Raw genomic sequence first — 16925 nt, forward strand, 5'->3', positions numbered from 1 at the left:
ATTCAGAGAAAACAAAAATATAATTATTATATGCATAAAAAAAATATCCATAGCCACTCCAACAAGAACTAAAATTATATTTAATAAAGATGAACGAATCTATAGAGTACATAAAAACTATCTTCACTCAAAAAGGACACTCAAATTCCCTAATTTCTTCTCCACCTTTATTTTCATCAAGCAACATTGTTGAATAATCCTTAAAGGGACAATATATTTTAGGAACAGTTAGTAAAAACGCCCCCACACAATGCATAATCCCACCAATCAATTATTTCTTTTGGAATCAAACTTCTGCAAACATCAAGCTCCAACAAACCCTTGCAATTCAAACCAGGACAAGGAACAACCGTAATGTTTTCTTGGATTTTTGTTGCTACGTGTTTTGTTACACATTCAGAACAAAACGAATGGTAACATTTTTGGTTCTTGAACATTTCATCAACCACCTTAAAAGCTTCTGCACAAATTTCGCAAATGATTAAGTGAACCAACCATAAAATAAAGTGAAATATTTTGTAGAAAAATACAAACAGCAAAAAACATAAACTTACTGCAACAGGTTAGTTAGCACTCAACTTCTATCAACTATCTAGAAATTTATATTGCATTGAAGTTAGATAGTAGGTAGTATTTTGAAGTAAACCATAACTAGATCTTCTGTAAAATACTCCTTTATCCCTTACCAGTCTCATTGCATCAGTGATCAGTCATTAAAATCTAGATGGTGTATTTTATTTCAATCAAACCATGGATAATTGAAAAGCAGAGAAATTAATAATTTCCTCATACTGTATTTCAATTCCGAAAAGTGCATGACATGGTACTGTAATTATTTAAATTGAATTTTAGAAGTCAAAAGCATTGTACCGGTGCCCTATGTGCTCTTAGCAGATATATGGCTTTGCTCTTGCAGTTGCTGCACAAGTTTTAGTGATAACGAGCGTCCAATTCCTTCGTAACTTTGCAAGAGCAAAATGAACAAATTGATACATTAAACTTGACTTAAGAGGAATGCAAGTGATAAACAAAAGAATTGATATTTTATCACTCAAAATTGATATATAGAAGGTTTTGCCAAAGGCAAACACTATCCATACCCACTAACAGTAGAAGACAGGAAGACCAGATATGGGCCAAGCAAATACTTCACCATATGTAGTGGAATAAGAGTTGCTTCATCAATAACCAATAATTCAACTTGCAATATTCATCAATGAAAAAGTATTACCAATGAACTTACCTTATAGTAGCACTCTTGAACTCAGAAGACTAACTTTTGACCATATCAAAATCATGATGCTTCTGTTCACATTGAAAATGTAGCTCTATTAGACAAACACCATTCAACTTTTTACATACAAACAGACCAAAAGGCCTTAAGAAAAGTTTTATTTTCATATACTCATTATCCAATAAATGAGGCAAAAAAGAGACTATTAAAAGACCCAACCCAATAACATGCACTCAGTAACCCACCCGTATCTCAATGATGATCGAAGTAAAAAGTTACCAAACTTGATATTCCTTGGACAGTGCCTTGGTCTGGAATCTTTTCATTGATTTTCTTATGTATGACAGAAAATTGAATGAGGTAATTACTATATATTTAGCTGTCATATTTCAATTAAATGGTCATAGCTACAACTTATGATTTTATGGCTTCCATTACTGGTCAAACACATCGGTGTTCGATTCGGTTTACACACTTTCTATTTTTTCTTCTTCTCTACGATCACTCGGTCTCAAGAAAGGAAGATCTCTTAATTACAAGTAGAGTAAAATAATGTGTTATCTAATTCAAACTTTGTCTAGACAGCCATTAGAACTAGAAATTTTTGCTTAATCATAATCCATAAGTTGATAAAACAACTTTTTACCAGATTTCCACCATTGCTAAAAATAGTATCTTCACCGTAAGAAATCCTCTCGTTTGTGGCCAACTTTATAAATATTTTGTGGTCGAAAAAAAATCTTCACAAATTAGTGACCGAAAAAGCCCTCACAAATATAAAAATTCAAATTGGTCTTTATTTGTGTCTGAAAAAGCCCTTACAAAAGATTAAAATTTTAGCTGAATTTTGTGGCTGCCTAAGCCCTCACAAAATCACAACGTTGTCATTTTGTGAGGGATTAGGCCGCCACAAAATTATGTTGAAATTGGAGCCTTTTGTGAGGGCTTTTGCAGCCACAAAATCAACCATTTGTGAGGGTAAAGGTCGCCACAAAGGCAAGCCATTTGTGGCCGCCTAGGCCGCCACAAAAAAATTAATCCGTTGCACTTTGTGGCGGCAAAGGCCGCCACAAATTCCCATAGTTCAGTTGCACGTTTTGGCCGCCCAGGCCGCCACAAAGGACTTAATTTCTGACCGTTAAAGTCGTCACAAAAGATTTTGTACCGTTGGCTTTTGTGGCTGCTTTGGCCGTCACAAAGGATCAACCATTTTCTATAAATATCCCTCCATTACTCTTATCATTTTTCACTTCTACCTTCTCTCTAAACTTTCTTTGTAAATTTTCTCTCCACCTTCTCTCTACAAAAATTATTTCTCCAAGTTTTTTCTTTACTATCTTGAATTTTGGTAAGTTTATATTATATATTTAGCTTTTTAATTTTATTTTTGATTTAAAGTTATTTATTTAATTAATATTATTGAATTTTTATTTTGACAGTGGTGATATATTGTGTTTACTTCGAAGAGTTGTCAGCTCTGTGAAAGCTTCAAGTCAAACACTACCCGACATCAAGTTAGTATTTTATACATTTTAAATATAGATTAGTAAAATATGTGATTATAAATATATTTATATTATGTTTAAATATAGATTAGTAAAATATGTGTTATTATAGATTTATTATAAAAAAAAATAGAAATTATGTTGTTTACATAATATATGATAAATAAAAATTTGAAACACATGTAAAACTTATTGATTTTAATATAACTATTTTTAAAAAAAACATGATTAAAATTGATGATATTAATATTTGTTGCTAGTTATTAAAAAGAGTTGTAGTTGAGTTCGTAAAAAAAAATTTATATACTTTAATAGTCTCTATTTTTGTTTATAAATATATGAGTTATTTTATGAAACCATGATGTCTCCTCTAGAACAAATTAATAATACTTTTGAGGGACTTCTGTCGTCGAGTAACATTCCAACAAATAATGATGGAGGGAGTGGAGCTGATCAAAGGAATTATTACGATGATTGATGTATTTGAATAATTTCATAATTTTATTTTTGATTTGTATAAACACATTATATCTTGTCCTATTTAATTATGGTGTGTTTTATTTTTGGTTTGTAAGACATGATTTATTAATTTTGAAATATTTTATTTGGTTTGGTAGTAATTACTTTAATTAATATTAATATTATATTTCTATATGTAATATTTATTTTTTAATTTTTAATTTTTAATTTTAGTTTTAATTTTAATTTTAATTTAATTTTAATTTAATTTATATTAATCTTTAATTTATAATTTAAATATTATATTTTTAATTTAATTTAAATTTTAATTAAATTGTAATATTATATTTTAAATTTAAATTTTTAATTTATATTGATATTAGTTTATTATATATAACATATTTAATTGAAATTTAAATTTTAATTAAATTATAATATTATATTTTAAATTTAAATTTTAAATTTATATTCCTATTAATTTATTATATATAGTATCATTTTTTAATATTAATTTCAAATTTAAATAAATTATTTTTTTATTAAAGTGAATATTTTGTGGCGGCTTAAGCCCTCACAAAATATTTATTTTTTAATCTGTTTCATCCTTTGTGGCGGCCTAAGCCCTCACAAAGAGAGACATTTGTGACGGCCAGGGCCCTCACAAAAGCTTAATTTTAAAAATCAGCTTTAATCTTTGTGGCGGTCTAAGCCATCACAAAAGAAGTCATTTGTGGCGGCCTAAGCCCTCACAGAAGCAGGACTTTGTGACGGCTTTTGCCCTCACATATGGCAACGAATATTTCATAATTTGTGGCCGTTTTGACCGCCACAAAGGTTTGTGACCACCTTATTTGTGGTTGTTTCCCTTCCCCCTTTGTGAGGACTTTTGGTCCTCACAAAATCAATGTACTCTTGTTGTGTCTTAAAACTTCAAGGTTGCAAGCTTAGTCACAATAAAATGGTCCAAATATGCACCATATTATGATTTAAATGGGAATGAACCATTTGTCAATCAAATATAAATGCATGTGATTACTTCAACTCCCATCCACTTAGAATATAAATGCTGCAATCTTTGAAACTTCAAACCAGTTTTAAAATATGGCTTCAATCTATGATCTACTAATGCACGATTGCTATGTTCAATAACTTCAGATCACTTAGAAGATACTATTGATAATTGCAATTGAGAACTGAAAAAGCATAACCTAAAAACAAAGATGCGTAACCTAACGATGAAATAAAGTTGCAATTGACGAAAATGTATAATATCATACCAAAACTCTATGTTCAGATGAGTGTTCACGCGATAGAGTATCTCATAGCTATAGATTCACCAATTTAGAGTTCCGACCTTCAATTTACGGTTAAGAGGAAACATGATTCATGATTGAAGAGAAAAATCAAAATTTTCCGTAAAGAAGAGGAAAATCAAATTTGTAGTGAAGAAGAAGAAATCGATTTTGTTAGAGAAGAGGAAAATGATTCTATATTGATTTATTATGAGAAAATGAAATGTTTGTTCCAGGAGTTTTCTAGTAAGAAGGAATATACAATTTGTGTTTTATTTGTATAAAGAGAAAAGGTGAGTGTCTATTGTAGTTGTAGCTAAAAGTAATATTTAGTGACAAACAAGCACGACATCACAAATTACTATCATAATAGGTTGTTTATTTTGTAGTAATCTATTATGTACTTTGGCTACTTGCAACATAGGTGGCCTCTTCATTTTTGGAAGGTGATTTTAGCTCTTAGTGTTAATTTGGTGCATGTGATTTGGCGTTTCCGAAACCATAACAACATTGATGGCATGATAGTTTCTTGGAATTCTAATATTAACATGATTATCTCTAGTGTGTCTCCTTTTGGTAACTACTTCCTCTCCTTGTTATTCTTAAAGCATTTCCGGTTATTTTGGCTTTCAAGTCCCTCTATCGTTCTATGATATTGCATAATAGATGGTTTAACCTCAGAATTGACAAAAATATTTGTCTTTTATTGTCTCTCACATTTATCGCAAGGATTATCATTGTGCATGTAAAATAGCTTCAATAGATATGTATGTTTAAAATTAGATATGTGTGTTGGGGGGCTTCAGATATTTTTTTTACCTCATTTTTTTCTTATTTGAATAAATTTGTGTAGTGTTAATAATTTTTCTTTCCACCAATTTTTTTGTTTATAAAAAAAAATTATATGATACCCACCAGATACTAACTGACCGAAAAATCCAAATTGATTTAATATAACAAACCCGACCACCACATGTTTAATTTGTCCCTAAGATAATGTTTCTTCTTTTCTTCTGTAAATTCAATAATGTTATATTCGCGTAAAATTATAATTGTTCCTAATCCTTTGTCGACATATTGATTATGTTGAAAGTAATATTGTCAAAAGAGCTTAGCTCCATCGTTTAATAGGGTTGGAAAAAGTTTCAGAGTTCACATAACTCTTACAAAAATATTTACATATTATTCATTATTGAAGTCTTACGTTAGACATTATGTTGAATTATTACTAATCGAATTAATCTACATTGAGGATCCAAATTCTCTACAGTTAAAAATTCGTGCAGTTTTTAATCTCGATCGTTAATATGGATTGGACGGTCTAGCTAAAAAATGTAGCTTTTATATTAAAAGGTTTCAACATTTGATTCGAAAAATAAGACAACTGATATCAATTACAACATTATTCTATAATTACAGGTAATTCAGTTCTACGTTGATCAGATATATAATTTTTTTTTTTTGTTGAGTTAGAGAAAATCGATTACTCAAGAGTAATACCTAAGAATTGAGACTTATAAGTTGATGAGTTTTTTTACTTAGGCTATGTGCGCATAAAAAATTTAATCCCTAAAGAGTCTAACATTTTAGAATGAGTTTTTAATTTGGCAACAATATCCGCAACATATGGTCCAACTCAATGTCCTCATTTCTTTTGTTTTTTCTTTAAGGAGCAATGTTTTCGTTTCAATCACACTAAGATCCAAAATCCCTTCCATGCTTGGTCCAATCTATGGCCCATGATTATAAACCAACAATATTGGCAAGATGAAAATTGAATTTTATACCACATTTAGACATATATTTTCACATTTCTCAGTTTTGTTCATGATCTTCTCAAAATATCTTCATAGTCTATCAAAAATAAAAATAATTCAAACAATTTTCACATATCTTCTTTCGAAAATTCCGGAAAAAATAAATTTTTTCTCTGAATTCTTGAACTGAAAAGTTCAATTTTGAAATTTATTTTTATTTACTGAAAATTTTGACAGGCAACAAGTTTTCTCAACTTTTTTTTTTTGCTTTAACGGAAATTTCGAATACGAACAAGCAAAATTTTTTCTCAATTTTTTTTATCTACTGGAATTTCAAAAACAATTTTTTTGCCTATTGAAAATTTCAAGAACGTAAAATTTAATAGGCAAATTTTGTCAAAATTGTTTTTTTTATTGAAAAATTTAGTAGGCAAAATTTTTTCTCAAAATTTCGAAAATGATTCTTGCACGTCAAAATTTTCAAAAACGAAAAATTTAGTAGATAAAAAACGAATTCAAAAATTTTGAACGAGAAAAACTAAAAATTATCAAAGTAAAATTGGATTTAAAAAAAAATGTGGGTGTAAAGGTTAAAGTGATGGAATATCAAATTTAATTTTGGTTAGATATGGTCGATTGCAATGTCTCCATCTTCTGTCACACTAAGATCCAAAATCCCTTCCAAGCATGCCCCATGATTTATAACCAACAATATTGTGGTCCATGATTTCCTTCCAAGCATTCAACCTCTCATTTTTTTTTTTACTAAATTCTAATTTTCGGTATTGTAAAATATACTACTTGATTCTAATGTATTCGAGGTTAAGGAGACAAAATTAAACGGATGCAAAAAAAAATTTATCCCATATAATTATACTTCTGCCTCCCCACTTTTTAATAAAATTTAATTTTACTTTTATCTTTAAAATAAAAAATAAATTCAAACTTTAAATTTTATGTTGTATTATAAAAAATATGGGAATTTATTTTGAAACCCAAGTTGAATTTGGTAGAATAACAAACGTATTTTGTTTTTCTTTTTAAGAAAAAAAAAACAGAAAAGAAAATTTAAGTAAAATATAGAAGTACAAGTACAATTAAGGGTATGGTGTAAAATTTTGTCTAATACACTGTCTCCATTTTCTATCAGAATAATGATCCAAATTTCCTTCCAACCCTGGTCCAATTTATAGCCCATAATTATCTAGACACGATGTGACAATTTTGGCAATAGAATATTATTCTTTTCCAAGAGTACAAGATGTTCAGATAAAACCCTTTTTGTAAAAGAGAAAGAAAGATGTTAAAACAAAATCCTAGCATTCCTTATTCTTTTCTTCTTTTTCATTGATGGTTTAGAATCATTTTTTAATTTAAAATTATATTTTAAATAATTCTTATTTTATTTAAATAAATTATTTTTATGTGGATTTGATTTTTTTTCCGTGTTTTATTAGTGATTTTGCCATATGAGTATAACATTAATTGTTTTGTTTTATTATCTTGATGCGACATTAATTAATTTTTTATTTATTGCGGTATTTTATTGGTTTGAATGGATTGATTAACTTTAATTAAGTAGAGATTCAATTAAATTTTGTACTTTCATTGTTACAAATCTAGAGACATAGATATTTTAAATATTTTAATTTTATTGCATTAAAGCATTTTGTTGTTTTATATTATTAATTTAGTCGCAAGTTTTTTTGTAAATTCATTATTTTCAGTTTTAACGATTTTGATTTTTTTTTGTCAATTATATTAATTTGAATGAATAAATATTATTTTTAATTAATGAAAAAAAATTCAAATAAAACGTTGAGTTATAAATTTAATCTTTATTATTTATTTTAAGGTTAAATAAGTTTTCAATCTCATAAAATTTCAATTTTCATTTTTAATACTGATAATAAAAAACACATATTTTAGTCCTAAAAAATTATCTTAAAGAAACTTTTAGTCTCTATTAAAATGAAGTATGTTTTATTGTATTTCAACTGTAAATTTTTTGAATGATTTTATAAAAAGTATGTTCATAAAAATTTATAATATTTTGAATGAGATGAATAAAATACAAAAATTTTAAACGCTACAAATTCAAGATTAAAATAATGGAAAGATGGACCTACAAATCAAATTTTGAGATCACTTTTAAAAAAATGAATTTTTTATAATTTTATAAATATATCTGAAAAAAAAAATTCAAAAAATATACATTAATATTTTAATAAAAATTAAAATTAAAATTAAAATTATTTGCATAATTTGTGATTTTGTTAACAAAAAACTAAAAACGAAATTTAAGATTTTTATACAACTTAAAATCTTATTTTACCTTATATTTTACAAATTCAATACTTCAATTAACATAAACTCATGGCTATTAGCAAGCATTGTTCCATCTTTAGTCTTTACATATACTATTATATTACGTTCAACAATGAAACAAACTGAAATGAACTAAAAAAGATCATAAAATTCAAAAGTTGCAATTCCACACGAAAAACTTTTTTATTTTTTTTGGTAATTACAACTTGTTTTATTGATACACTAGTACGGATCACTTCCACATACCATTTGTGGCTTCAAGAGCACTTTCCTAATGCTTTTCACTAGATCATTCCCTGTTACTTTGTACCCCTCACTCATCTGCAATATGTATACAAAAGTGTATCAATTCAATATTTCAAATTGTTGTCAAATATAATTAAACCTATAAATAATTCTAATTGGATTATGTTACGATATAAGATACACAAAGTTAGGAATTTAATGAAAGCTTGTGTAATTTTAATAAGTAGAAGCTCACAATTCTTGTTATCACAATCTTCGAGGCACGTGAATTTTTTTAACCCAAGTGAGGCATTTAACTTGTTCTTTGTTAGTTTGACATAAAATAGAAAAAATTGTATGTGTTTCAAAAAACTTAAGTTATATATTTAATTTTTTCTTATTTTTATGAAACCGACATCGATCGATCAAACCACTATATCATTCGTAAGCATCATAGTTATTTTGAGCAAATTTTAAATCATATAGGTTAAACTTTTTATTTTTAAGGCCAAAAAGATCTCCATTTTTCTCAATTACCCATTTGGATATTTGTCTTCTTTTTGTCCTAACTCATCAAGAGCATGAAATTATACTTTAAGAATATATATTTAATTTAAAATTTAAATAAAAATTATCAATTTTTATTAACTAAACATTTTTTTATATATAAAATAGAAGATATATATGATAATATTTACCTGACCGATAATAGTAATGGAAATAGCTGATTTCCCAAATGGCAAAACACTGCTACCAGTGACAAAGAGCTGAAGATTTTCAAGATGGTTAAGTAATTTGAGCTCAATTCCATTTTGTTTCTTACAATGGATTTCAATTAGAACTTCTTTTCCCATAACTCTTGCTTCAATTTCTGGGAGGATGTTGTTGCAATCATCATCACAATTTGTTTCACAAGAATTTGTGTCTTCATTATCATTATTTCCACATAGATTAGTTTTCTTGAGGACCATCACTGATGCGACACCAACGTTTTTGTCTTCTTTCTCTAGCTCGTTAACACGTTCTTGAAGTTGTTTCACATAATCAATTGCTGCTCGAAGAATTGAAGCCTTGTCTGTCTGTAAAAAGGAAACTTAAAATTTCATTTTTTTTTTTATTTTACCAAAATACCCAGTCTCTTTTAAAATGAATATATTTTTAGATAGATATTAAGAATTATAATTTGTTAAAATAACTATTTTATTAAATTACTTTTATTAATTATCGATTGATTTTTTACTATCATAATTAATTGGTTGTTGTACATTTATATTTGGCTTAATTACATATTTGCTCTCCTTATTTTAGTTGAATTGCGAAAGTAGTCCCTCTATTTTCTTTCTCCCCAGTTTTGGTCCCCTAAGCAGAATTTTGGTCTAAAATTTCATGAAATTTCATTTTTTTTGCATTTATTTAAGTCACACCATGTCTCAAGATCTCATTTGCAACAATTGTACTTGAAATATATAATTATAAATGGTGTAATACGACTTTAAAAAATGAAATTTCATCAAATTTTGCACCAAAATTCTGTTTGGGGACCAAAACTGAAAAGAAACAAAATAGGGAGACTACTTTTGAGATTTAGCTAAAATAGGAGACCAAAACTGCAATTAAGCCTTTACATTCTTAAGAGATAAATAAAATTATTTTAACAAATATTTAAGATATTTATTAATGAATTAAAAATAAAAATTTTAAATTAAAAAACATTTGCTTTATATACAGATACTTTAAAGAAACTTAATTAGGAAGACCTTTATTTTATTTTGCCTCCTTGTGATTTAAGCAGAATAACCACGTGCTTTTATATTTGTGGGACATGTTACACCGTCTGGTCTATTCAAACTGACACATATACGGAATAATTTATCATCACGTGTCCACGTGTCTTTTATGATTCCACAAAATCATATCCCTCGTACTCACGTTTAAAGTTTTTGTACATGTTAGAAAATGAGTAATTAAATAAAAAAGAGAAGAAATATTACTAAATTGTCTATTTTAATTAATTATGAATATTTTTTTTTTATTATCATTATAAGATATAATAATATTTAAAAATTATATATATAATAATTATTGAATGATATGATAAAAAAATAATAATTAAAATTGTATTAATATTAAAATTAATATTTAATTTGAAATAATTTTTTTTAATGCAATACACATTATCGTAGTATAATTTTTTTTTATAAAAAATAATAATTTAATTTATATTTCAATTGAAGGAAATAGTAATGAATTAGGGAGGGTTATTAATCGATAGAAGAATTCGGAAACCAGAAATGTACATCCGATACCAACAACAAAAAAATCAAATATAGATATAATCGTCTGTTCCAAAATATACATAAAAGTAGCTAGATAACAAAAATATGTATTTCATATTTTGAACTGTATTCTTTTATTAGTTTTTACTTATGTTCTAATACTAATTGATGACATATGTAATTAAGTCGAGCCATTAACCATGTACATGAGTGGTTTCGATATCCCATTTTCCAAAATCATGAATCAAATGTCATATGAATTTTCTCCCTTATATGATATTTAATATTATTTTTAATTTATAGTAACATAATGTTGGTTTTTAGTGGCCCCTCTCAATCAACACATAGGTTATCTTTTTTTATTCTATTAGAAAGAGATTATTTAAGACTAATTTTTTTCTTTAGAATCACTCGTTCAAATAATTTTTGTTTAATTTAATTTAAATAAATAATTTACACAAATTTAATTTTTCTTTTATATATTTTATTGTGATTTTGTAGTATGAGGACAACGCTTTTTATTTTTCTGTTTTAGTGCGATATTTTTTTCATTTTACGCAATTTCGTTTCAGATTAATAGAGTAACTTTGATCAATTACATATTTTAATCAATAACTTTGACATCGTCAATATTATAAGTCTAGATACCTAAATATTTTGAATACTTAGATTTTATTATATTTATAAATATATTACAATTTTGTACTACGTTGTTATTTTACACTTGGTGTATTATAAATTTATTTGTAGATTTATTATACATGTTTTTAACAGATTTAAAATTATATTATTCTATATTTAATTGGATGTATATCTTATTTTTAATAAAAACAAGAAGTAGCATAAAATTGTTAATCATATGTTAATAAACAAGAAGTTATTGAGACGACTCCATACTTTTTAAGGCTTACAATAAATTCTAAGAACATAGTTTGATAAAAAAAATCTTTTAAGTGCTAATAATAATAATTTATTTAAATTTTACTTTATTTTTATTTTTTGAAAAATTAACATTTTAATATACTAAATATAAAAATTTACTTTTTTTCATAAAAATTGTACATTTTGTTTTTTTAATATATAAATACTATTTGGAAAATTATCAACAATACGACCATAAAAACATTATTCACCCAGTAAACCAAAATCAAGTACGATTTTGTCGTCTATCATACAAATGCTCTTGCTTTATTTATCAAACATATATTGATAACTAGTAAAGTGTACTTGCACCCAGAAAAAAGGTGTACTTTGTACCCCAATCTCAGAATAGAATCTTAAAATATAAGCGAGATCAATAATTTTTTTTAATATATTTAATTTAAAATTTAAATTAAATATATCAAACTTTTTTATATTTTAAAACGATATAGTATTAATTAATTAAGGTAAACACTATGATATTTGGTAGAGTATAGTTCTGATGAACTAATTGATTTTCTTTTAACTCTCATATTCTAAAGAGAAAGGGATCTGATAGTACAAGTTCAGCATAAAATAATTAAAGTCTGATGGAGAGTTATTCTGGTCAAAGTTCCACTCAATTTTCTCCAAAGAATTCACCTTTAACGATTTAATTAAAAAGTTAAGATCTAATTGTATACAACAATACTATAATGATATTTTACATTATTAATTAATTATAATTGTTACATTAATAAAATTATTTAATTTTTATCATAATTATTTTAAAGTTATATATTCAACTTTACACTAATAACAATTAAACTATGAAAGTTTTTTTGGATTAAATTAAATTAGTAAAGATAACCGCTTAGTTTCAATAACTAACTGCTGGAAATTACACCAATATGATGACAATTATAAATTATTAAAATAAACCACTTTGTCACAACAACTACCTTTTGGAAATCACTCCATAAATTAATTTATGAATTAAAATCAGAAAAAAAAAATTAATTAATTTATAAATGATGTCTATAAATTAATATTCTTTTACTTACATATTTTTTATGTGATCAAATTTTATTTTCAGAAATTTTAAAAGCTAACTAATTTTTTTTTTAAGTATATAATTTAAATTTTTTATTTATTTCACTCCATACACATTTTATTTTCGGAAATAAACAAAGTAAAAAAAAAAAAAATTACCTTGCTCAATCCAGGTATGGTGGCTGAAAGTGCGATGAATCTCTCAGTCAACTCTTGTCTCCGTTTTCTCTCTGCCATAATGTGGTCAACGGTTTGAGAACCGCTTCTTGGTCTCTTGACTCCGTTACGTTCATTTGTTTTCCGTTCACCATTTTTAGTCTCTTGACTCCGTTTATTAGAAACCAAAGGAGAATCACGTTTACCTTCGAAATCGAGACACGGTTCCGGTGTAGCCGGTATCATAGTTGAGTTATCAAAAGACAAAATGTATGTCTTTGGTAAAGAACATCGACGAGGAGGAACCTTTTTCGGATTCAGATCTTCTTGTTTTTGAGACACTATTGAATTTGAACTGTTACTTTTAACCATGTTTCCAACAACCTCCACAACGCCGTTAACGTTAACAGTAACCGAATCGTTTTGAACTTGTTGAAATGAATATTCACTTATTTCACTTTCTGAAGAGAAAGTTTGTGGTGTTTGTAACAAAATCTCTCTAAGAAAATCGTCACCGTCAGTGTTAATGTTGTCGCAATTATCTATGAAATAATCATCACCACAATCCAATTGATCCTGCAAAAATTAATTCAGTTTTTTCATCACAAAATTAATCTCGGTGCAAAATATTGCTCCAGATCCTTGAATTTAAGTCAACAAAATTAAAATAACAATATATACTTCAAATTTTGATTTAAATTTTATTGACTTAGATTTGTTTATATTTAAGATCAAATAAGTAATAAAATAATAAATTAAAGAAAGTTTTTACATGTTTTTGTTAATTTTGGTTTATATATTATAATGTGACAAATAAATGAAAATATCTATTTATAATATATATTACCGTGGGGAGATGGAAATTTTCCCATGATTCCTCCATTGGAAATTAGAAAGAAGCTAGGTTGAGCAAAGTTCTATGTTTGTGTCTATGTAATGATGTTTTTGTTCCACGGAGGTGGAATAATGATGGTAATATAATAATAAAGTCATGACTAGAGTATGAAATAGATGGGGGACATGATTTTACTCGTTTTTCATGCCAATTTATTTTGAGCCGTTGGATCATTGGTTTTGGAATGATATAATGTTGGAGTGGGTCCATGTGAGAAAGACTGAATTAGACGAGCTGTATTCACACTGCATTATCACTTTGATTACATATTCTGGACCCTGCTTTCTGTTTTTTGGCAAAACTACAGATGCTGGAGAATCAGTTTTTAGATAAAATTAACAAACACATTGATCTTCATTGTGGGGGGGAATGTAAAGTAAATTAGATACAAACACGTGTTTTGGGCCATTATTTGCCAAGTAACAATATTGTTTTGACTTTATAATAGCAAAAATTAATTAATTTTGTCGAAAAGTAAATTAATGTAATGTTATTTATATTTAAATATATTTATATAAAAAATTAATTTATAATAAATTTCATACTAATAGCTAATAAATAATTTTAGTAACACATTATTTAACATATTCTTTTTAATAAATTAAAATTTATATACATTTCATTAAATTTAAATGAGATGAATAAAATTTAATAGTTTCGTATAAATTTTAACCAACCTAACCTAATTTAATAGTTAATAAAATTTAATGAATATAAGATATCTATTTATACATATAAGTTCATATGAAAATTAAGATAACAATGATAGCTAACCTAATTAAATTTTAACCAACCTAACAACTTAGAATTAATTTAACTTAGAAATAATTATATAAACAAAATCAATTCTGAATTAATTTTATGTTTTCAAAAGTGAAATATTCAAAGTTTCCCAAAAAGAATAAAATGACATCAAACGTACATATTATTTTAAATAAATATGGTTTCTAGTTAAGAAGTCACTGGAGTCAGTCTGCCATATTACTAGCAAGCAACCAAAACTAGTGACAAGACAAAAGTTAGCTTAATTATTGAGAGTTAAAAATTTGGCAATAATCAAGAAAAGACTTGGATCAATCCAATTATTAATGAGCTTAAGAATATTCAGACTTTAATTAAGAAAAATGGAAATTGTAAAAAATTATACTGTCTTTTGAAGATATGAGAAGTTGGTTTTTGTAAAAGACTTCTTTTAAATTTTTTTATTTTTGTTTTTTAAAATGTTAATAATTATTTAATTTATTAAACTAAGTAATAAGAAATGGTAGATTTTTTTACTAATCCACTTAAGCACAAATTTTCATCCGGGGGAGATTAAGTAGTAGAATATCAAATTTAAAAATTTCTACAGAGACTAAAATATGATTTCATTCATACTGCAGAGATAAAAAATGCAATAAACTTTAATTTTTATTAATCTTTATTTTATTCTTTTTATTTAATTTTATAAAGAAATCATGATTCGATTCTAATTCGGGAATGCAACCACAGTAAATCTCTCTCTTTTATATATTATAGTCCTATTCAATTTAAAGAATTAATTTTGATAATTACACGTCAAAGATATTCTATTTTTAAAAAAGATAAAATATGTTCATAGTCAAACTCTTAATTCTCTTTAGAGTAGTCAACAAATTTATATTTAAAAATACAATCATCTCTTAATCTAATATTGATGAAAGAAATAGACTTTGATACTTTAGTCAATCTATCATAAAAATTTCAACAGATCACCAACAATTTTAGTACACCAAATGAGATTTCACAAAAGCAATTTTTTAAAATTGGATTCTTAATTTAGATTACAAATGATGTATACACTGCCAAAGGTCAAACACAACTTTCACAATCCCCTAATACACCAAAAATGTTAGGAATGCCAACCAAAACCAATGGACCAGTTGTTCCATTCCAAAAAATTGGATTTTACTACATTTAGATTTATATTTTTATATTTGTCTATAATTTTTCCGAAACATCCCTTAATCAATATTAAAAGTAAAAAATTTCAAACAATTTGTATATATTTTTTTCAAAAATTCAGAAAAATTAAATTTTTTTCTTTATAATTCTTGAATTGAAAAATTCATTATTCGATGGTTATTTTGTTAACATGAAAATTTGTTTCTGATAGTTATTTTTAACTCATAAATTTTATTTTCAAATTTTTCGATTAACTAGATAGTTACCTGAAAATTTGAAGAAAAATAATTTTCAATTTTTTTTATCAACCAACAATTTTGAAATCATTTTTTTGTCAACGGAAATTTAGAAAAACAAAAAATTTCGTCAATTTGGTAGGTAAAATATTTTGAAAAAGAAAAATTTGGTAGGTAAAATATTTTCTCAACTTTTATTTTGCCTACCGAAAATTTTGAAAATAAAAAGTTTGGTAGGTAAAATTTTTTTGCAACCAATTTTTTGCCTATCGAAAATTTCAAAAATAATTTTTTGTGTATTGGAAATTTCAAAAACAAAAAATTTGATAGGTAAACAACGGATCCAAAAATTCTAATTGAGATAAAATAAAAATGATAGGGATAAAATTGAATTTTTTTAAAAGTGTTGGGGTAGAGGTCATACTGAGTGAGGGGTGTAAAATCTAATTTTCTACCACCTATCATAAGAACTGTCTCAAATATTTTGGAGGTCTTGTTATATTTTAAAAAGTTGTGCCCCTTACAAAAATAAAACACACAAAATTTAAAAATTCAAACTATTTTATTTAATTCATAAATAATATCTCATTACAATTTTAAGCTAATATTAACTTTGTAGTTACTCAAAAAAAGTAATCCTTTTTAATGTTGGAACACTATCAAGAATTGAGGGTGAATCAATGGTG

General features: G+C 26.0%; 1 protein-coding gene across 1 annotated transcript; it reads right to left on the reverse strand.

Annotated features, from left to right (window-relative positions):
* Positions 1 to 8703: 8703 nt before the first annotated feature.
* On the reverse strand, positions 8704 to 14184 carry LOC101515651 (transcription factor bHLH25). Its single transcript, XM_004515482.4, has 4 exons — positions 14033 to 14184; positions 13189 to 13761; positions 9499 to 9879; positions 8704 to 8896 (listed from the first exon to the last, which is right to left on the reverse strand). Exons 1-4 carry the CDS (start codon positions 14066 to 14068, stop codon positions 8798 to 8800), a joined length of 1089 nt encoding a protein of 362 aa, XP_004515539.1. The 5' UTR covers positions 14069 to 14184; the 3' UTR covers positions 8704 to 8797.
* Between the last annotated feature and the right edge of the window lie 2741 nt (positions 14185 to 16925).

Source organism: Cicer arietinum, chromosome 6 (genome assembly GCF_000331145.2).
Source record: "Cicer arietinum cultivar CDC Frontier isolate Library 1 chromosome 6, Cicar.CDCFrontier_v2.0, whole genome shotgun sequence".
Classification (NCBI taxonomy): Eukaryota; Viridiplantae; Streptophyta; class Magnoliopsida; order Fabales; family Fabaceae; genus Cicer; species Cicer arietinum.

Coding starts and splice junctions, on each gene's coding strand:
- LOC101515651 (XM_004515482.4), bottom strand. CDS start 14,068: ATGGAGGAATCATGGGAAAATTTCCATCTCCCCACG. Junction 13,762..14,032: donor AAAATTTCCATCTCCCCACG/GTAATATATATT, acceptor TAATTTTTGCAG/GATCAATTGGATTGTGGTGA. Junction 8,897..9,498: donor CCATTACTATTATCGGTCAG/GTAAATATTATC, acceptor TACATATTGCAG/ATGAGTGAGGGGTACAAAGT.